The following is a 23,080-nucleotide window of genomic DNA, read 5'->3' as shown; positions in this document are numbered from 1 at the left end:
AGTAACTTCGTTAAGTGGTAATTCGTTACATAGTACATTAACTTCGTTAACGTTAATAAGTTAATTTAAACAAAATGTAACGTTATCGATAAACGTTAACGTTAAAATTTAAATAAAACAAACAAAGAAACGACCCTATTTAAAAAAAAACAGCAGTTTTTATCTTAGTTGATATTTTAACTACACGAACGTAAGTTTAAATGACGTTTTCAAAACTGCATTGTTTAAAATTTCAATACATCGTCATCGTCGTCAATATATCGTTTATACGTCAGTCAATACATCGTCAATACATCCTCTAAAATTAAAACGATTAAACCCAATAAACGGCAAAATAAAACATACATACTTTTATATTACCATGGTAAACTTGTAAAAATATTAAATTAACGGACTTAATTTAACGAAAGTACAATTTAACGAAAGTTAACAGGTCCGTTAACGATTTTTAAAGTTAACTTAAAAGTTAAATTTTTTTGAAAAATTTAACTTCGTTAATTAACGATTAACGCATTAACGGTTTAGTGCCCACCTTTGCGGATACCTAAATATTTAAAAACGATTTTTACCAAAAATTAGATAAAAGTTTTTTAAAAATTTAAAAGGTTTTTTAGAAGGAGTATAAAATGTTTTCAGTAAAGGGTCCGTTTTGTAAAACTATTTGCAGTAATGCCAGTAACCTCGTTTTCACATTTGATGAGAGGCAGTTTTTATGACGAAACAATTTGAGTCTTAAATGTCATTAATCATTTTTTTTTTTAAAAAGCTTATATTCCTAGATCGCGCTTTTGAATAAATAATAACAAAATTGATAATGTAAAAGCTTTACCCTTTATAAATGTTATTTGCTTTGCCTTGGTTTTTTAACTAATTTTCTTTAAAAATTGCAAATATTGGTTGTTCGCAGTTCTTTTTCTTTAAACTAGGATAATTGTGTGAATAATTTTTTGAAGTTATTTAATTGTATTAACTTGCAAAACAAATGTATTAACAACTTAGAAAAAAAACAAAAAAAAAGTAGAAAAGTATGGGAAAAATTTAGAAAAGTACGGGAGAGTAATAAACTAAAATAAAGCGTATTAACATGTCGAAAAATGTACCAGAAGTTACAAAAAGAAACCTGAAAAATTAAATTGAAAATAGCGAAGGACATCAATATTAAAGCATTCCACAAATTCTTCGACCTGAATTTTCTCACAATCCTTATCATCAGAAATTTTATCATTGTCTTTATTTTGTTCACCTGATAAATGTGCAATCACTGATGCCTTTTGTTATATCATATACATGTGGTTGAAATGGATCAGAAAAAAAATTGTTTAAATCACACAACAAATAGTATTAATTGTGATGGCAGAAACTGATAAAATTAGATAGCGGCTTTGCTACGAATTTCGGTAAGAAATTGAAAAACCGATATCGCAAGTATAACTGGAAATTTATCAAGGTTATAACCATGCTGCAATTGGTATAAAGTTAAATACAAGATGCTGAGGATAAACGTACAAAACTTTAGTTCGTCTACTATAAGGTCAGTTAACAACCTTAAAAAGAAATTACAATTATGCATACATTTGCGTAATTATTACAGATAACATAAAAATAATAAAGAAACGAGAGGAAGTAAAATCAAAAAAATTTGTGGAAAAGTCCCGATCACAGCAAAAACTGTGGCAGAGTGTTCAATTTTGCAACTTGTTACATGATTTCGAGTCTGTTCCCTGCGAAATATTCCCTGATCAAGGCTTCAACTTAGGGTCATTTTTATTTGAAGAAATTCTACAACCATTTGGCGTAGTTAAAAAAAGAAACAATTTTATAAAAGTTATGGAATGGTTAAACGCTTAAACGGTATGGCTCTGGGTCATACAGCTTAATTTCAAATTAAAGTATGTGTTGTTGTTAGGATATATTTTAAATTTTATCAATTTTGGTCGTGTAGTTAGTCTGCAATCTTAGTTTGAAACTTTGTTCCTATAAAAACGCGAATTGACGTCACTCTAGTAGATTATGACGTCACAATCAAATTACTTTTCAAAGTGATCTTGAAAGCGAGATTAGGTAAAATTGTTAAGGTTTAAAAATATTTACGGGTTTCAGTATCTATTTATCCATAAATTGTTATAAATAGGGCAAATAGCAATAGGTTTCTGAATGTATGCTTATTTCAGAGTTAAATTAGGCGATTTTACATTTCCATTTGAACAGCTAGTGTCTGGCAGTCAGGCTGTTTTAGTTACTGCCACCTACGATTTATTAAAATGTTAGGTGTACTTATATAACAAATAAACTGTTTAAATGTCATACTTGTAATTTAATTAACACCTTCGTTTGCTTTTATCTAAAAAATATTACTTAGCCTACCTAGCCAAACAAAATTGCGTATGCGCTCACTAAGTAAAGATTCAACTGTCTGATTCTAACGTTATGCTTAAGTTTGTCTGATTCTAACGTTATACTTAAACTTATCATAGAACTTCAAAGCGCAAAAGAAAACATTGCCAAACTGTATGTTACAGCAGCGTTTCTACCATTGTTACGTCATAATCTACTAGAGTGACGTAAATTTGCGTTTGAAAATTTTTTTAGAAAAGTGAATTTTAAACTTGAAATACAGACGATATATAATGATTTGAAATATAATTTTTGGTGCGCTTTTTTGGCGTAACATTCTGCATGTTTTGATATAAAAATGTCAGCACAGACGAAAAAGCTGAGCCGTTCACTTTAAGCGTATAAGCGATTTTGTTTATAAATAAAATTTTTACTAAAACACAAACTAATAGTGCCCGATCGCAGTCTCGTTTGGTAATATAAAAAAAAACTCTTCTTCCACATAGTTTAATAAATCTAACGAACCTAAAATGGTTTTACTTCGTGAAGCCAAATATTTCCCCTTTCTCCTAACGACGACAATATTTACATTGACAACAAAATTGACAATTATTTTAACTTTTAACTCCTGCTATTTGTAGTTAAAAAACCTACCCGTAATATATATGTTTGTTTTTCCTTAAATATTTGCTTATTATTATTCGCCGTTTATAGCTATGTAGTTTTTTTTTCATTAGGTTAAGTCGCTGCATTGACTTAATGGTATTGGATTTATGTGATAACTTAATTTATTGTGTATTGAAGATATTAAATCAGGTAATGATTTTAATTGAATGAGGTTATACCGTCTTTAAAAACTAATTAAACAAAATTGAGTATATATTTATAACAATATGATATACAAATTCCAATAAATAAAAGTATCTTTTGATTAAAAATGCAAAATAAGCTACAAAAGGTTAATTTTCAGTAGCGTTTTAAACTCATTTGCTTGTTTTTGTAAATGTCCTTCGCAAAACAACATTTAATTTAATCATAACTTACATTATTTAATTAACGTTAATTAAATTAGTTAAACAAGGCAACTACTATAGCTTTTTACAGACATGATAATTATATCATTTCTATCACTTCGTCATTGATAATTTTGCGATTTTTTTGACTAATAATATCTTCGGATATTTCGTCACGTGACAGGTGTGCTATAACTGCCGCTCCAACTCCGTCTCCGGAGATATTTGTAAGCCCGCGACATCGTGCACTACAAAAAACAACAATCCATAATTAATTTTTTCTAGCTACAGACAATAAAACGTATTGCAAGTATCTCTAAATTGTGGTAATTAATTAAATGTTTTTATTGACTATAATGCAACAATTACAGCTGTAACGAGTATCTGACACAAGAAATTGCTAACTGTTAACAGGTTGTTAACGGTAAGTAATTGTTACAATTGCAGTCCTGTAGTGTAATATATACTAGGTCCAGGCATTAGCCTACAGACTGAAAGGTTTTGATTTGGAGCCGCACACCGTTATGTCACACTATTCGCTTTTCACCCGTGGGTTTACGGATAGCTCCAACACGTCACAAAAAGTACACCAAAAAGTGTAAAAAAGTTAGAAAAAACTTATCATATTGCTGTAAAGTTGATAAAAAAGATCGCCACAATTGTTTAAAAATAGCCTAAAAAGTACCATAATTACCAAAGCCAATCAAAGGGCAAAAACAGAAATATATCCTTGGGAGGTAAACCGCATGATTGTAATACTATTGTTAAAAATACAATTCCAGAATTGGGAACTCCCGCAGCCCCAACACTTGCTGCAATGGCCATCGCCCATATTGTGGCAATTGTACCTAAATATTTTACGTAACATTATTACTTTATTTGAGTTAACATTTTTAAGGTTAAGTAATTTATATTTAGTTTTTTAAATTAAAACCAAAACCATAACGTAGATTTATGTAAATGTAACACTAACTTTAAACAACGACAAAAAAACTCGTTTTTGCAACTATATTTTCAATTTAGTTTTATATTATTAGTCAGAAGATTACTATTTTTTAAATAGTTTAACAATTTGTTTATATTAAGTCTATGGGCTGTTATGAAACATAATATCTACCAATTTACAACACCGACCTATATTAAGTTGATAGCCATGAAGCTGAAACAAAAAAATTGGAGCCATTGCCTCAAATAAAGCAGTTCCGTCCATGTTAATTGTGCTACCAATAGTCAAAACCATTCTGGATATTTTTTTGTTTACTTTGTTTGTTTCTTCTACGCAACGCAGAGTTACTGGCAATGTAGCAGAGCTACAAAAGTATAACGTTACATATTTTTTGTAAAAATGCTTAGATTTCAAATAATACACAGAAAAATGTTGGATAAAGCAGCTCACTTAGTTTTAATTAAATAGCAATCTGTTGAAGTAACTTCCAGTAAATCTTATTTCAAGTTAGTAAATAAAATACCTGGAGTCTGTGCCAAATACTGTAAAAAAAGCTGGAATCATTCCTAAATAATATTTAAACGGATTTCTTCTGATAAAAATATAGTAGATGATAGGCAAACTCACAAGTGTATGAATAGTTAAGGCAAGAAAGTTTGTTAACAAAAACATTCCCATCTTCAATAAAATATAATAAAGACCAAAATTTAAAATAGTAAATTAGGCAGTAATTAGTGTCTGTATAAGTACTAAGAAAAAATATTTTAAAATTACATATATTTATCAGTTAACCCTGATCTTGTGTCGAATTGCCTTTGGCAGTTTGGAATATTATAGATTCATAATAGCCCGATAATAAACTGCTAATTAAGTGTTTTTTCTTACTCAAGAGCGATAACGCATAAAAGCAGTAAATTGGGATCTTACGTAATAAAGTCACGTGTTCTGAACATTACACTAATAATAAGTTTTTAAGTTTATTGCATAGAATGTCAAGTTAAACTTCAAAAATTCTAACTTAAAAGTGTTGCATCTGTAAATAATTACCGCATTGCAGTCCAAACATAATTCATATTTTATTACATTAAACCAGTCTTTTATTAGCGCAATATTTGCACTTTTAAGGTTGTCGATTTATTCGTAATTAGAATAAGCCTGCTAGCTTCATAATTAAGAACCTATACAACCACTGGGCCACCACATTAAGAATAAATATGGTAAAAGTTTGTTTTATTATTTAACAAATCATACAACATTTCTACGATATAAAAAAAAAAATACCTACCATTTGAAACAGACCCTCAACATTTTGTACATTTGCAATATTTGATGCAATAAGAAATAAAATTCCAACAGGAGCGTACCACATTAATAAATATATCATCTTTATAGAGATTCGAAATATTGCTTTGTTTAGTTTAACAACCACGTTGCCCTAAAGACAACAAAATAACAATTTGCATTGTTAAAAATTGGATAAGACCCTAAAATATTTCTAATTGATACATTTATTACCTCTTTGCCAATTTGTCCCGTTATTATACCAATTATAATACTAAAAAGAACCAAGCCTAGGTAATTAGTTCCATTAACATCGACAATTGCACTTTGAAAAATGTAAGTTTCATCTAAATTAAAAATAAATACTTAAATTGTTAAATAAGTTTTACAATTTAAGAAATTCTTAAGTAAATATAATAATAGTGGTAAAACTGAACTTACTTGAAATCGATACATTAGTTTTCTTAGTCATGGTTCGTGATAAAGTAGCTTTAACAAAGTTGTCAGGGAATAAATTTCTAATGCAAAAAATGTGATGATAAAAATTCATCTTATACACTTTAATATAAATATACAATTTTTTTTATCATACTATGTAAAAGGGTACTTAAGTAAATTTACTGCAACACAAACCTTATAAGATCAGTTGCTGTGTCTAATACATGGGGTGCACTTATAGGTTGAGTTAACTCATTTTCAATTATATTTAAACCAACGCCAGGTCGAATAGCCACACACAGTAATATTCCTATAAACAATTACCTTTTTTAACAAACAAAGTAGCTAATGTTTAACATACGATAATATATATGGTATGTTTAAAATTTTAATAGTTTTACGAACTAACCAATATGTATACATGGTTGTTTTAGTAGATTATAATTACGTATCTTTAAGCATGTTAAATTTCATTTAAGATATAGTACCTGTTATAGTCGACAAAAAAGTAGTTCCACTATAATATAAAAACATCCTCAAAAAAATTTTCCTTGCTTTAACGTAGCGAAGTTCCGCAAAGGCTGTCACAAGACTAGAAACAATTAACGGCATAGCAATCAACATTAAACCTCTCATAAATACTTCTCCAGGTAAACCAATCAGCCTCAGCTTTTCATTACTGAGTTTTTTAGGTTGAAGACTGATTCCTAATCCAATGCCAACAACAACGCCAACAACAAGAAAAACAAGTTGAATGACTTGTAGTTCTAAAATTAGATGTAACATTTTAAGGTAAATGAATATTCTATTTAGCAAATATTTATTACGAGTCCCATTCATGAAAAACATAAACTTTACTTTTTTGGGTTGATTGTCCTTTCACTTTTGTAAGTAAAGCCATTTATTTTAAGGTGTAACTTGACGTTGCTACAAAACAAAATATTAAAAATAAAAACCTATTAAAATATTTTAAATAAAAAGAAAAATATAATTTTTGTTGTAATTCTGTAGTTTTAACTAAACTTTAATCAGTAAACCATTATTACTCTTAAACAAATATTATTGAATTAAAATTTAAAGTGATTGTGTAGTTGCATGGTTTCGTTTTTTGTGAGCCGATATCAACCGTTTCTGACTGGTAAATTTTTAAAATTAACAACATTACCTTAATTTGTTAGAAATTTTCAAATACAATCTACCTAATTAAAAATACTTTCCATACAATATTTTAACTGCAAATCCCGATATCTCGAAAACTACTTGACCGATTTTAAAAGTAATGGTATTCTCGTGCAAAAAAATCCAACATAAGAAACCTGCGACCACACAATCTCTTTAAGGTATTTTATAGCTTACACAATTTTTGTATTAATTTGCAATCAAAAGACTTATTTTATAAACTCGTTAGGCTTAAAACAGGTTTTCTTACTCCTAATTTACTTTAACAAATAACATTAAATATTAACTTGATAATTTATAAACAAATCCACTTTTGCAGTCGAGTCATTCAAAAACATATGGATTGCAAAACATTGCGACTAAAATATCATTTAAACGGAAAAGAATCTTCTTTCTATACAGGACATATCTAATTTCCGATTTCCCTCAACATTAAAGTACAACACAAAATTTGATAAATTTAAATACAATTTTATAGCAACACATATTTTAAGTTTATATGCAATAATTACGAGCTTTACTGATGTTAATAGGATATTTAAACCGTTTTAATTAAATTGGTATTATTATAACTTTTACGCGGTTACCATTTTTTGAAAAATAATCAATTTTTAAAACGGCTAAATAACGAAAATAATGTACGCGCTAAGTAAATTAACGCGTGACGTCAACGTTGTATAGTAGTAAATTGACAAAACTTTTTTTTCTGCTTTTGCAGCATAAAAAAACAAAAACACAATATAAGTGTTAAAAAAGAAACGTTTAGCTGTTAATGTAAGGTAAGTTTGGCTGAAACTAAAAACATTTTATTTTGCAAAAAAATGTTTAAAAAAATACCACGATCGGCTCAAAAATGGCAAAATTAAGTATTTTCATTTAGTGTGATAAAAGCATACGATAATTGCACTGCGCTTTGTTTAACTTTCGAGCATCTAAATATTTTCTATAAGAGTATATTCTTAAAAAGTTAAAAATTGCCAGTACAATCAAATAATAAACTTCGTAATTATATACTCCCTTTAAAACTGATCTAGATCCTGTGTTATATAAAACAGTTTGCCAAATAACAAGCTTTCTAAAAGCGATTTTCTTGTAGCAAACCACTTTGGAATTATGAAACGACTTTCTCGGTATTTTTTGTTGAATTTTATTGAGGTTAAAAACGCAAATCCTAAAAAAAGCAATTTTATTTTTACACAATGAAAATATAATATTCACTAGGCACAAGTAATTCTTTTTTTCCATAGAATACAAAAAATGCGCTTCCCAAAAACTGATTTGTAAAATAGAGGTCGTCTAAAAACATATTTTATTTACTTTTCATTATTTAAAAAGAAATTTAGTAAAAAAAAATTATTATTATAATTAATTATTACGCCTTTTTTACGAGTATTTATAATATTAATTTTTATTTTCTAGTATGAATAGAAACTTATTTCTTAAAGTTTTTATTTAAAAAACTATGCTATATTTCAAAACTATTTACATGTCAGTTTTGTTTTTTAATCTATGTTTTAGTTTAAAATTTTATGATATTTTGCTTAAGTTGATATTTATCACTTTTTTTTCCAGTATTGTGGATTTAGCCGATATTTTTCACGATTTTTTTCTTTGAAGTTTTCCGGATTTAATTGGTATTTTTCACGACTTTTGCTTTCAAAGTATTCTGGTTTTAGCTGATATTTTTTACGAGATTTTTCCTTGAAGTATTCCGGAATTAATTGATATTTTTCACGACTTTTGCTTATAAAGTATTCCGGATTTCGTCGATATTGTTCGCGACATTTTTTCTTGTAGATTTCGTTATATGAATAATATATATCTTTATTTTTTTGTTTTGTCTTGGAAGGGTCAACGTGATAATTTTCTCTGGCCTTTTTTAACAGCCGAGTTTTATTCGCTTCGTAATATTTCTTGTTTCGGTCTGATGTCGTCATAATCTTTTGTTGCAAAAGTATGGTACCAGCAACCTGACTTTTTTGAGTGTTTAATTCTAATTCGTTTTCCTTTATCTCATTTGTACTTTTTATTTTTAAAGCAATTCTTTTTCTTTTTGCTTCACGATTTTTTTGATCTTGGCTTTTTCGTTTGGTTTTAGGCATCTAGTCTTACGCAAGTTAGTCTAAAATAACCTAGGTCATAAAATTTTAAACGGGCGCAACATCTAATATTTTTTTCATATTTTTTTTTTTTTATTTTCACTATGGTCTGTCAGTCTATACAGCTTGCTATGTAGGCCGCTGTAAAGCGAAAAATCGTTGTCCTATTGTTAGATTGCAGCCATGCGTAAACCTTTGTGTAAAAGTCGCAAGCAAAATTCTCTGCTACTCTTTGGCAGAAATATGGTGTTTTTTTACATAGCAATTTGATTAAAAGCAATGCCTTTGTCGCAGTATAATACCCATTTTATTGTAAGAAATTTCATATATTATTTTTTTAGTGTGTAGCTAAATGTAAACTGGCAGTGTGGTGTATTAAGAACACTTGCCACACCACCATCAACCATTAGGTCGTGGGTTTAATCCCCCATGCTCTCATTCTGTAGCGCCTTCAAGTAAGGCGCTATATGCAGTATGAACTCTTGAGCCAGCACTTAATCAGCAGCATAATTACCGAGCAATTGTAATTTATGTAATATCCCAAACTGCTAAAGGCAACTCCACATCGGGTCGGAGTAACTGATGTCCCACATCGAGGGTAACTATGTATATACACAAAAAAAACTTAACTTAATTTGTTTAAATCTAGACCTCTAAAAAATTTATTTTTTTGTAGTTTGGAGAGCCATAAGACAGTAGTAAGTGGTAATGTTTAAGGATTAGAACTTTTTTATTTTTTCACTGTCATTATTGTCATTTTTTTAAATACCCCCACTAAGAAAATATTATTATTCGTTTTTTTTTTATGTATTAAAAACGCAAAGATAAAACATTAATTGCAAATAAAGCACAGGTACAACTAATTGCACAAAAAACAAAAACTATTTCTCTATTAATTTTTAACTTTTGTCATTCTGTACACTTGGATTATGTTTGACAAAATATACATAAAAACAATCATAACAAAATTAGTGCAAGTTAATTTTTTGGTTACTTTATACTTTATGGAGAATATGAAAAATAATACTTTATTTTGTATATTATAGATGTTTAAAGGAATACATTTGTCAAAAAACAAAACTTTATTTTTTGGAAACAAGTTTGTTGTTTGATAAAAGCTTTTATTGTTAAATTTTTAAAAAACATTTATGCTGTTTAATTTAGCAATAAAAAATGTATTGTTCATAAATCTATTAAAATATTAAAGATATATACTTGAGTTAATAAACTAAATTTGTTTTTGATTTGGGACACAATTGTAACAAAATGCTATTTTAATCAAAATTCACTAATTGACAATGGCTGACAAAATAATTAAAATAGTTAAATATGTAATCTTCGTTTCATTGCAGCTATAAATTCAATCATGGTTGAAGTCAAATTTCTATTCACAAGACTTTGTGATAGATTTCCCTGAATAAAAATATTTTATTAGATCATACGATAAAGTACTTGTTATATTTTATCTTTGCCACTGGAAAGTTAGTGAGAGTAATTTCAATTTGTTCTTTTAGTGACTTCTTTCATTCATTTTTTTTGAGTTTTTTGATTCAAAAATGTAATTTAAAACAACAGTTTTGTAACTCGAGATCAAAACAAATTACTGCCTGTTTCAAAAAGTTATTTTTTAAAGATTTTATGTAATTTCATGCCAATTATGTTAATAAATAACATTTTCTTTGTATATTATCTATATCCTTATTTTACCATATTTACTGACTGTATTATTACACACATTTGGCATTAAAGGGGCTGCACCATGTAAATCTGCTAACTCAAGCAGATGGTCAAGTTTTTGTTACTATTCCAATAAATCAACAATTCATGTACATCTTAAGATATTAAATACACAAAATTTAACTTTTTCTTTTTTTTGTAAATAATATAAATACAAATTTATTTTATTTTCAAGAAAACCTTGTGGTGTTTTTTCCTTACATTTAAAAACAATTTTATTATAGAAAAATTTTTACCTTTAAGTTGGTGTTTAATATCCAAACAAAACAACTTTCATTAGAATTAGTTGGACTTGGACTAATCACGAAGCCAGTTGGGCCATTAAAACCTCTGTAAAAAAACATTTATAAATATCCCAGCAGAAATTGCCCACTAAATATATAATACAGGAAAAGTTTTTCTATATGATTTGATTAAATTTTTAATAAACGAACATGCATTGATATTGCAATTTAACTAACTAAAATTGAAAAGAAAATATTGATTTTAATTTTTTTTTAATAAGTATGAAAGTTTAATTAACAAACAAAAACTAAACTTCAAACATGATTTTAAAGTTTTTATGTTGTGATAGACAATCGAACAAAATTTAAAAGCAAAATATCGATCTTTAATTTTTATTAAACAAACAAGTGTTTTTAAGTATATATGACTAACAAACAAAAGTAAGCTTTTATACCCGTTTTTTTTTACCAAACATTAATTTGCTAAAGTTGAAACTTTATTTTAAATAGCAACTTACAAAATGATAATACCAACAAAATACACAAATTTCAGAAGATTTATTTTATCACAACAAAAGTTATCTTTTTTAAAAAATTGTTATCCAATAAATAGAAATAACAATATTTGAAATCTTAGAATTCGATTTATAATAATTAAATAAAAATAAATTATGTAAAAAATTCTAACCTTATATAATTTGAATCTGGTACCAAATTCTCACATATGGTGGTACTGCATCCAGCACTTACATATTTGTCTCCAATTTTATCAATTCTTCTTACTGTAACAAACTGTCGACTTGCAATTAAACCCATTGCAGCTGGACTGGAAACTTCTAGCGTCACAAAGGTTTGCTCACCAACTTTTTTTAATACCTTATTTTATTTAAAAAAAATTATATCGATTTAGAAGTTTTAAAAAAATCAACATACTTAAATAAAAACTGATCAGTTTATGTTTAAAGATTTATATCAATTCTATTAATATATCTAGTAAAAGTTTTGTTTTATTTTTTACTGTAACACAAAAAATTACTTTAACATTTTGAACTGCTTTGTTCCATGTTGGCATTTCTTCAACTTTAGTAATAATATCCTAAAAACATTTTTTTTGTTTTTTTATTGTCATTTGATGTGTTTTTATAACCTTTTAAAAGTTATGACTTTAAAAAGTGTATTTACAAACAAAAAAATTGCAAGGTGTGTTGTATACAGAAATTTAAAAAAAATCAAAATCCTTTATCTTGCGAAAATAAAATTAGAAGTCAATAGGAGAATTGTTAATTCTAAAAAACGGGACCAAGGTCCAATAATATTTATTTACTGCAATGTGTAACTACATTAGCCATTAATCTTGTTTTATAAATAGTATGTACACGTATATAAAAACACCTTTTTTAACATAAATCTATAAAATGATAGTTTTAAACAAGAAAGAAGTTTAAAATAAATAATATTATTACTTTAAATATGATATTTGGCGAAGCTCCTATATTGGCGACCATTTTAAAAGATTTTCCAAATTCAGGATCTTCACTACTGTATACCACATCACCATTATCCTATAAACAAAAAAACAACATATCAATTAAAAATGTAATTTAACAGCCTATAATAAATAAACTTTAAACTTTTTTATGAATTGAAAGTTAATAAATCTTATTGAAACCAGTTTTAATATACAACACACGCCTCATATTTATATTTGTGTTTAATTTAAAAAATTATAAACCATTACTGATACCAGTTTTAAGAAACCTTATAGCAACATTTAAACGGAAAAAATAACAAAACAGAAAGTAAGTTTCAAGCTTGGGTAGTTCATTCTTTTTGGAGTTTTAATGTAAAAATTATATAGTAGAAATTACACTTTATTATTTTTTAAATTATATAAAACAAAAAACATACCCAGTTACAAGCAATTACAAATGCCTAAAAATGGATTTAAAATAATTATAGTACACCTAATAAAAGTTACCAAGGATTTCTCCACTGTCCACAAATCAGTGTTACAATAAAGCCCCCACAATCTATCAAAACCATCTTTCCCTTGCTGTACAATTCTAGCTTCTTCATTGGTCAATGGTACCCCAGTAACAAAGGGTGAGGTTCTATGAAACCCATGCATAGAATAATACATTGATTCTGTCTCTGTATACCCACTTTCAGATTGGGCTGGGGTTCCACTGGGGGAATAAAAGGAGCGGGCTGTTGGAGGGCCTTGCGCAAACATGTTAACATAGTTATGGGGTAAATTTCTATGTTGTTCTGGTCTTGATGACTGGTATGATTGATCCAAGTAAGCTTGAACAGTTTCTGAACAAAATTGTTTGAATTTCTTGTGCACGTAATCTAACATTTTAGGTTTTAAGAATACAAGTCTTAAAAGTTGCTAAATTTTTTTACAATTCAAATATAATTTTTTGAATAAAAAATTTTAAAAACCAAAAATAAACAGAAAATATAAAAAAAACATATTAACTAAGTCGGCAGGGCTTACTGTGTGCTAACTTTGTTTCTGCTGGCAAGACTTTATAATCAATAAACCAAACTTCAATCCAAGTTAAGATAAAGTCAGTGATCAATAAAACTATAGTCATTGGTATGTCAATGCTTGCACACTACAAAAAATATTATATTACTAAAATTTCTGTGTATACAATTTACAAATGAAAATAAGAAATAAATATTTTGCTAAAAAAATTAAAACAATAACAGGAAATTAGACACTGAATATTTTATATTTTTTAATTTTTTAATAATAGCATCACTTATAATATATTAAAAAATAAACAACATGTAATTTATTAGTAACAACTTAAAAATTTATGTTAGAAGCTTTTTTTTTATTTATGTTAGAAAAATAAACCTACCTCTTTCATAAAAAGAGCAAATATTTTAAGAATAAGTAAAACGTCACAAACTGCTGTACAAACAGCAATGGGAGCCCAATGTCTTATACGAAATGCGGCATAACATATTTCAAGAAAGGTAAAACGACATGCAGCTAGGATCTGTTTAAAACACAATCAAATATTTAATATATATATAAATAATATAAAAAAGGCTTTGTTTATTAATTATATGAATGTTTATTTATACAGAAACTATTACTAAACAAATGAAAAATATTTACCTACGCATTATAACAATCCCGTGCAAAATATTATATTAAAACATTTCAAAAGCATAAAACTATAATCAATAAAATCAGATAAAGTAACACTTTATTTTAAACCTTTTACCTATGACAAACTTTACTGGGTAATGAATATGTGTCAAGTGGGTTTTTAAATACTTACCACTGCATCAAACATAGAACAATGAATGGTAATGTTGCACACTTGGTCGTGAATAGAAGAAAAAAAGGAAACACTAGAAACCTTAAATTTGTTTTTCGCATTAAATTGGGTTTTAGAAGTAAAGTAATTGGGAATAAATATCCATATTTAATAGTCTATAATCTTAAATAAAAAACTGATATAGCAAAATTTAAGTAAATTTTCATCTTCATTAATTTGAACAAGATGGTTATTTTTGCCCATAAATTAAAAAACTGTAAGTATTATACTTTAAAGGTAAAATTTCATGAACTATATTTTTTTAAATTTATCAAATCTTAAAAAGGGAAATATATCTACTGACCCCACATCCAATCAACCACAACAAAACTGTGATAAGTAAATCGAAAGTAACAAAAAGACAAAATGCTCTTCTTGGATCTGACATTTTTTTGTCAGAAGCCAAGGTTACCAAAGACGAGGAAGTGTCACTTCTAAAAAATTATAGTAAGATTTAGGTTTAACAAAATTTGTAGCCACAATATTATGAAGTTTAATTTGTATCCACAATATAATCACATAACATAAATATATTACTAGTTAAAGATACGAATTAACATCAATAAAGACATAAGAGTTCGCAAAGGGTTGCAGTTACAATCACAAAAATTAACATTTTGTTCTATGGTATAAGCTGTATGGCATCTTGCTTTCTTGAAATGCAATATATTTTAACAACATTTTTAAAATTAAAAAAAGGGAAGTTTGCTGGTTTAATAATCATTTTGTTAAAAATTCCAAAATGGTATCCTCTTAGTTTAAAACATATTTTAATAAAAGTGACTATATATCAAGATCACTTATGTTAAATGCGCTATCTGATTCTAATTTATATATTTAATTAAAATAAGGTCTACAGTACACCAAACATTTAAAATCAACAGTTACAACCAACAAAATTCTTGCTCTGAATTAAAAAAAATAAAAGACAAAAATCTCTTGCTACCATATAATATGAAAAAATTAGAAAATTTTTTTATTTCATATTTATAATATGTAATAGCTGCGTATAACATAACAACAACCACTCTTAATAAACAAAACCAATTAGACCCCAACGTTACAGATTTACTTTGTTAAATTACTACTGGTAAGTTCCTTACAAAAATGAACTTAAATTAAAATGGACGACACCAAATGAAGATCTCGGTTTTATTTCTACTGCTTATAAGCGATTCAATAGTTACCCTATGTAAATATCATTAACAGAATCTTTTACAATAGAAATTATTAAACTATAAAAATAAATTAAAAAAAAACTCACCTGTGAGTCTGTGTGTGCCAGTGTTGATCAACATCTTCAATTTGATCGTTGTAATATTGAATACCGATGTCACAATTTTTCGGTTGCACAGTTAAAACTTGAGGGCTAGAACTATTATTCTTTCTTAAAAGCGGAGTAGTTTCAGAGTTATCACCCTGATCCATTTTATAACTTTTGTAAGTACTAAAAAAACACTTACTTATCTATGAAAAAGTGCATTAAGGAAGTCAAGCTGTTAAGGTAGTTTTGCTGTTATTACCTTGTCAGCTTGTATATACAAATAAAAAATGAAGCTTCTAAAAAATAAGTCAATTTTCTTTTGTCTTTTTGCCTTAAAAGCTTGATGCTTAAGCAAAGTTAATAATATAATTTAAAACCAACCAAGCGTATTTTTTATCGTAAGACTCTCTCGAAATTAGTATGCTTTTAAATTTTGCCAACGCGTTTAGAGCTGTCGGTAACAAAGAAAATGTTTTAAACCATTCAACTGATTTTGTCATTTTTTCCCGTCGCTTTAATGCATTGCGTATTGTTTACCTTTTTATTTACTTTCATTCATTATTGCGCAAAAAAAATAAATAAACAAAAAATATATAAAAAATAAAAAGGTCAACCCAAAAGAGATCGAAAAAAAAGTTAGAACGGTTCTACTAATAATGTGCGGTAATTAGTAGGACCCGGGAGTATAAGCGCATTTGACCGAAAATCATTTGAGTGAATAAATGACATTTGATTATAAAGAATATATATTTATTAAATAATATTGAACTGTAAAGACATTTACCCGAAAATTAAAATTTTGAAAACGACATTTTACTGATTTATCGTCAATATTTTTATAAAAGTACCAAGAGCAGAGTTAGGGTAAGTTACGGTTTTAAAAAAATGTCTCATTACGGTAAAATGTTCTCGAGCGTAGGATTTTTTTAAGAATTGCCGTAAAGAGTTTATTTAATGAAGAATCCCCCCAATTACTAAATAAAAATGCATTATAATCGGTTATTGACAATTTCTTGCAACCCTCTAAAACAGACCACGAAGACGTTTTTTTCATTTCGTAAAATGTTTGTCTTATTGGGTTGGCAAAAACGCTTTATCTAAAATGCTCATAAGCAGTATTATCACTATTAAAAGCAAAACGTCGTTTAAGCAAAATAATGGTAATAGAAAAAAGCAGCAAAGGTGATATGGCCAAATATTTTTTCGTGGGGCAACATTAGTGTCCAAAAAACTTAAGTGGCTGGCCGGACCAAAAGACACCGTAATATTCAGGAGAGAATTAGCGACATCAACATTAGCATTAAAAAGTTAAGTCAAGGTTACATGTTAATCCACACAGAAAAAGAATTTATTTATTTAAAAAAAAAGTAGAATAACTTTTCCCTTTTTTGATTGATAAACTTGTAGCTTATTTTGGATAAATCCGCATAAGCTAACTTTAAATTTTATTTTTTTCCTCCCTATTTTATTGAGTTTAAATAATTTTAACTGTAACTTGTTTATCGAATTTGCCGTTTATATTTAACAACTCTTTTTACATGGGAACTCTAACCTTGTTTTTCTGGTATTAAATCATTTTTTCAACAATTCATTTCTGCTGTTTCTATGGTGCAAATGTTCGTTTAAAAACATATAGGCAATTTTGTGAATCGGACTTAATCTACCTGACGAAAATATATATTTGACGGATCAACGGATCGAACGGATTAATGGATCGAGTTTTATTAACTTAATCGAATATATATTAAATAGATATTACATAATTCAAATGCATATTTGACGGATATTTAATTTAACAAAGAAGTTTCATGAATTAAACCCTTACCCTAACCCTCACCTATTCAGATTACCCATTAACACATCCGACCCATTCGATCCATCTAGTAGTCAATCAATCCATACGATCCGAAAAAAAAAGTTGTAATCCAATTTTGTTCTACTAAACAGACGCCACCTAATAAACATAGATTTCAACTTAACATAAATTCAGTGTTTATTTTTAAAAGAAATTGGTTGATAATTTTAAATTAACAACTTCTAACAACGATTAACGCAGTTACATAAAATAAAAATTTGTTCACCTCGAGCATAAGGTAATGAATTAAGTGAACTTAAACCCATTACGTAGTAAAATTCCAATTCTTTAAACTTTTAATATACTCGCATAATTATAAACATTTACGTGTTTGTAATACTCAAAAATACAAAGTATGCAAAAATGTCATTTTTTTGCTTGTAATACTGGTTTATTAGATACAAAATGATAGTATTGCAAAAAATAATACATTTGAATAAAATAAAGATGAAAACAATCTACCAAACTTTATTTTTGTTTGCGTCTTAGAAAAGTATTTCCGTTAAAAGTGTTTACCATATCTGTTTAGCAACAAAAACGCGAAATAGTTTTAAATCATTCTAGACAGCTATAATTTGTTTTAAAGCAGCCAAACCAAAAACACATTTATCGTAACATGGTAAGTACCTTAATATTTTAAAATATAAAAAGCTTAGTCAAGTTTTCTTTACGTTAGAACCATTGTTATTATTAGTTTTGTTACCAGTATTACCAAAAGGTGGGGCAAGCAGGGTTACTATTAGCTGATTAGACAGTTAGACAGACTATCTAAACTTTACAGTCCGGTAGTGTCTGAGTGTGGTGAACCGGCGTCGGACTAGGATGCGAAATGTTTCGGGTTCGAGCCGAACCATTGCCACACAATTCGTCCTTGAGCCCGGTGTTTACGATAGCTCAAACACGTCACAATATCACACCTCTATCTAAAAAAATATAAAACCTATTACCTTGAGGTGATATGGAAAAAAATATATATATCTGACCTTACGTTTTTTTCTTAATCATCAAATCAAAAGGAGTTGGAGTAAGTTCAAGTGATGTAAAAGGCGCTGTGTTTCTAAAGTGAGGGGGATTTGCCTAAACTTTCTGTTTTGTGTATTTGTAATTACCTGCTACTTGTCATCCAGTCTGGAAAGTACGGCACTGTGCACGCACGAGATTTTTTTTATTAAAAAAAATGCATGCCTGGAATTATTGTTTTGCACGCCTGGTTTTTTAAAAAAAATGTGCATGCGCAGTACTGACGCCTAAAACACGCTAACATAAATCACGCGTGCACGCTTAGACCGAAAATTTTGGTACGCGTGCACGCACGGTCACGCATTTTTTTACGCTTGCACGCACGAGATCTCGTCGAAAACTGCCCTACTTTCCAGACTGGCTTGTCATGTTGTTTTTTCTTTTTTCTAATAAACTTTTTTAACTTTAAGTCTGATCTTGGTTTAAATGAACATCATCACCAACAAGCAGTAAACTTTATTCGATTTTGTCGCTACAAAAGAAACCAAAGATTAAAAGGTGTTGAACACTGCTTTCAAGATGTTAAAGAGAGCAGGTTAGTATTGGGTGATGTTTTTCTATTATAATATCTTAATATTTTCAAGTTTAAATTAAGTTTATAGTATAGGTATAGTCTACACCAAAAGTTTTTAATAATTAAAATATTTAAAAAAAAATGTGTTTATAATAATATTTATAAACTTATTAGCATTCCTAAAACTATATGGAAACATTTTAACTTATTAGTTAAAAAGTAAATAAGATAATTTTTTTCTAACATTTTTTATAACTTTAATCATTTATTCAGGTTATATGAGGATACATATACTGTAGATGAAGTCACAGATATGTTGGATGGACTTCTTGGGATGGTAAGGGGAGAAATGGAGGAGGAGTTATTAAACTCAAGCCACACAAGTGTGCTCTTACTTCGACAGTTGTTATCTCAAGCTGAAAAATGGCATTTAAAGTTGTCAGCTGACATTTCAGAGTTGGAAAATCGGTAAAACAATTGTTTTGAAAAGCTTAAATGTGGTTTAATTTTGCAAAAAGAGTTATAATTTACAGTTATACCTTACAGTGCTAGTTTTTTCTCATACTTTATGTTCCTTTTTGATTCTTTTGTATTTCATGGCCCTTGCTAGTTTAGTTTCCTTCTTCAAGGTCCCAATGTACAAGTCATCCAAAAAAATACCATTATAAATAATCAATTTTGATAATATTTTACTACCACTAAATTTTTTATTTATACAATGTTTTATTTTTTGTGTTAACAAGGTTTAATTTTTGGATATTAACCTATGTGTAATTATATAGAGAATTGTTGGAGCAGATTGCAGATTTTGAGGAACGAGAGTTAAGTCTTTCTGGCGGAAATACATCAGTAGATTTTTCAAAACAAAAACTTCAACCATTAAATGAAAGTGGAGGGGCAGCGTTGCTTAATATGGTTATACAAATTTGTTAAATTTTATTTTTAGTAATACTAAATAGTGTTTAAATTACAAAATTAAATTTTTTTTAATGACAACATTAAAAATTGAATAAGCTTAATATAGATTTTTTTAATCACACTGATGAGTGTGTTTAAGGTGTAGTGGATACTCTCTTGGCTTTATTACATAAAATCTTGGGTTATTGATGCATTTTTATGCTGCTTTGGGTAAAGTGCCATTAACCTAATGACCTCTTGCTGGGCCAAAAACCGATCAGCCAGTTTTTTATCAAGCAGTTATAATTTATATTTTCCCAAACTGCCAATGTTAACTCGTGTCAGGGTAAATAGTGTTACTCAATGCCTTAAAGTTAACTTTCCAACAAAAAACTTGATTAAACCACAATTAAACTAATAAAAACAGTTCTGTAAAATATGTCTTATTCTCAATTTGAGCCTGAATTATTACATATTAAAGTTGATCGAAATCATTTAACCGTTTTATTTTTTTGAAAAAAGAACTTTTGTTTATTACCAGGAAATCGAAAGATTAAAAGAAGAAAATGAGAAGTTAAAAGCAAGAAGTAAATCACTTGAATCTAATGTAACAACTTGCATGAAAGATAATAATCTTTTGCAACAACAAGTTAAACAACTTGGGGCAACCCCGGTTGCCACTCTGGTAAGTTAATAAAACAAATGTGAGATCATTTGTACTTTACAGTGTCCAAGAAAGTAAGGACTATAAAGTATAAAAAAAAAATTAGTTGGAACAGTAAAGTACGAGAATTTGTTTATAATAAATACTTGGTAAAACATTCGCACACTTTGTAAGACTGTAAACTGAAGGGGGTCCTAAAATTTTATGAAAAATTATGGACTTTTAAAACATTGTAACATTTAAAAACATTGCCTCAATAGTAAAAAGTATAAATTAAAAATATGCTATTAAAGGCTTCATATAGCAGTAAAAATAATAAGAACAATATATTACACAATGAAATAAAATATATTTCTTTGTTGTTAAAGTTTCGTATAAAATATTCATGATGTATTTAAAAAAAATTAAACCGGCAGTGTGGTGTAGTGGTAAGAACACTTGCTACACCACACATGAGGTCGTGGGTTCAATCCCCACTGTTCTCATGCTGTAGCGCCCTTGAGTAAGGCGCTATAAACGGTGTGAACTCCTGCTGAGCCAGCACTTGATCAGCAGTATAATTATCGGGCAATTATAATCTATAATATCCTAAACTGCCACAGGCAACTCGAGACTGGGTCAGAGTAACTGATGTTATTCTATGTTTAAGTCGCGCATTCGACTTTCCCACATCGAGGATAAAGATATATACAAAAAAAAAAAAAAAAATAGTGTCGCACTCAGTAAAATAACAATTAACCTAACAAAGGCCAATTAAAAGTGTTTGTGCACAATAATAAATACAATGTTGCACTACATAATTTACTTATAATAACTAACTGAACAATTTTTTTTGTAGAATCCACAGGTTCTTCAAGATTTGCATGAAAAAATGTCCAACTTAAAAACTGAACTAAACTCAAGTATTGATAAAAAGAGCAACGAAAACGCTTTGCTTTCTACAGATCTTACTTCAGCGAAACATGAATTATTACGTTTGCAGGTTTTTAAGTTTTTTATATTAACTTAATTTCTTTTATATTCAAAAAAAACTTTATGTTGAAACATCAATAAAATAAATAAATATTATTGAAGTGTAGGTTTCAAGTATTTATGACGCGTTTAAAGTAGCATCAAAACCAAAAATTTGTTTAATGTAACAAATTCTTAATTTAATTAAAAATTTGTTAAATATTTTGTAAGGAACAACTAGAAATGACAGAAAAAGAGCTGGAGAAAAAGTTTCAACAAACTGCTGCGTTTAGAAATTTAAAGGACATGCTTTCCAAGAAAAACGAGCAACTAAAAGAGCTACGGAAAAAATTAGGAAAGTAAGAACAAAATTAGGAAAGTATGAATCTGCGTAGTGTAGCCAGCACTTAATTAGCAGCTTAAGTATCGGCCCATTATAATCTATATTATCTCAATTTGCCAAAGGCAACTCGAGATTGGGTCGGGTTAATAGTTGGTACTCTATGTTTAGGTCATGGAGTCGACCTCCCCACATCGACGATAAAGATATAAAAAAAAAATTAAATGTATAAAATTTATGATAACTTTTTTAGAAATAGCCAAGAATAGTTTAAATGTAGAAAAACTTTTTTGTTAACTTCTTTTGTAAAACGGTTTACAGTTTTTGTTTTCATTATGTCTATTAGGCTACAATTATTAACCATTATATTTTACCTCTTTTTCAGATATGAAACCACAGATTAACCAGCCGTGAAATTATTAAATAATATTTTATTTTGCACTGTTTAAAGGATTTCTTTAATCCCACATTTTACTTATATAAACTTAGTGTAAAAATCTATGTTTGGTACCTTTTGTTATGATTTTTTTACATAAATTGTAATATGAACGCAACTTGCATACCCGCACACCATAAGCGGAGTTTTTTTCTATTTCCTAGTTCTGTAAATTGAAAATGTGCGTGTATAAATTATATATGTCGTCCACAAACTTTCTTTTTTTTATAAAGTTTAACAGTTAATAGCGCATATATATATATCTTTTATCGAACAAAAGTCATTTACTTGCAAGGTATTCTTGTGTGTAGTTTTATACTTGAAATAACTAGACATTCTGAATCAAATTGTTTGTTTCCCGTCCAAAAAAGAATTAACATTTATTCCGTAAAACAATATTTGTGGTGCTTAAAATTTATGTATTATATTTTTATATGTACCTGTGCAAAATGTGTAGATGCGAATAAACAAATGTAGGCTTTATTTGTTGTGAAAAATATAATAATAAAGATTACTTTAGCGTCTTGTCAATTTTAGTTTTTATTGT

The 23,080-nt window shown here is 28.1% G+C and overlaps 3 protein-coding genes across 3 annotated transcripts; 1 reads left to right on the top strand and 2 right to left on the bottom strand.

The window, feature by feature from the left end:
• Nucleotides 1-3,447: 3,447 nt before the first annotated feature.
• Nucleotides 3,448-6,798, bottom strand: LOC145742450 (excitatory amino acid transporter 3-like). Its single transcript, XM_082560228.1, has 9 exons — nt 6,501-6,798; nt 6,208-6,322; nt 6,016-6,092; nt 5,809-5,921; nt 5,579-5,728; nt 4,817-4,971; nt 4,482-4,657; nt 4,042-4,195; nt 3,448-3,595 (listed from the first exon to the last, which is right to left on the bottom strand). Exons 1-9 carry the CDS (start codon nt 6,796-6,798, stop codon nt 3,448-3,450), a joined length of 1,386 nt encoding a protein of 461 aa, XP_082416354.1.
• Nucleotides 6,799-10,099: 3,301 nt separating this feature from the next.
• Nucleotides 10,100-16,681, bottom strand: LOC145741373 (stAR-related lipid transfer protein 3-like). The gene is made up of 11 exons (XM_082558958.1): nt 15,857-16,681; nt 14,897-15,026; nt 14,554-14,634; nt 14,125-14,265; nt 13,752-13,872; nt 13,230-13,567; nt 12,715-12,813; nt 12,288-12,347; nt 11,940-12,127; nt 11,264-11,357; nt 10,100-10,703 (listed from the first exon to the last, which is right to left on the bottom strand). The coding sequence occupies exons 1-11, from the start codon at nt 16,018-16,020 to the stop codon at nt 10,614-10,616; spliced, it is 1,506 nt and encodes a 501-aa protein (XP_082415084.1). The 5' UTR covers nt 16,021-16,681; the 3' UTR covers nt 10,100-10,613.
• Nucleotides 16,682-18,203: 1,522 nt separating this feature from the next.
• On the top strand, nt 18,204-23,004 carry LOC145741401 (leucine zipper transcription factor-like protein 1). Its single transcript, XM_082558990.1, has 8 exons — nt 18,204-18,330; nt 19,142-19,266; nt 19,519-19,713; nt 20,028-20,160; nt 20,684-20,827; nt 21,645-21,788; nt 21,989-22,116; nt 22,483-23,004. The coding sequence occupies exons 1-8, from the start codon at nt 18,328-18,330 to the stop codon at nt 22,499-22,501; spliced, it is 891 nt and encodes a 296-aa protein (XP_082415116.1). The 5' UTR covers nt 18,204-18,327; the 3' UTR covers nt 22,502-23,004.
• Nucleotides 23,005-23,080: the final 76 nt, after the last annotated feature.

The sequence above is a fragment of the Corella eumyota genome, chromosome 2, assembly GCF_963082875.1.
Source record: "Corella eumyota chromosome 2, kaCorEumy4.1, whole genome shotgun sequence".
In the NCBI taxonomy this organism is placed as follows: domain Eukaryota; kingdom Metazoa; phylum Chordata; class Ascidiacea; order Phlebobranchia; family Corellidae; genus Corella; species Corella eumyota.
The sequence above is the reverse complement of the archived record's forward strand: the minus strand, read 5'-3'. Positions and strand labels throughout refer to the sequence as shown.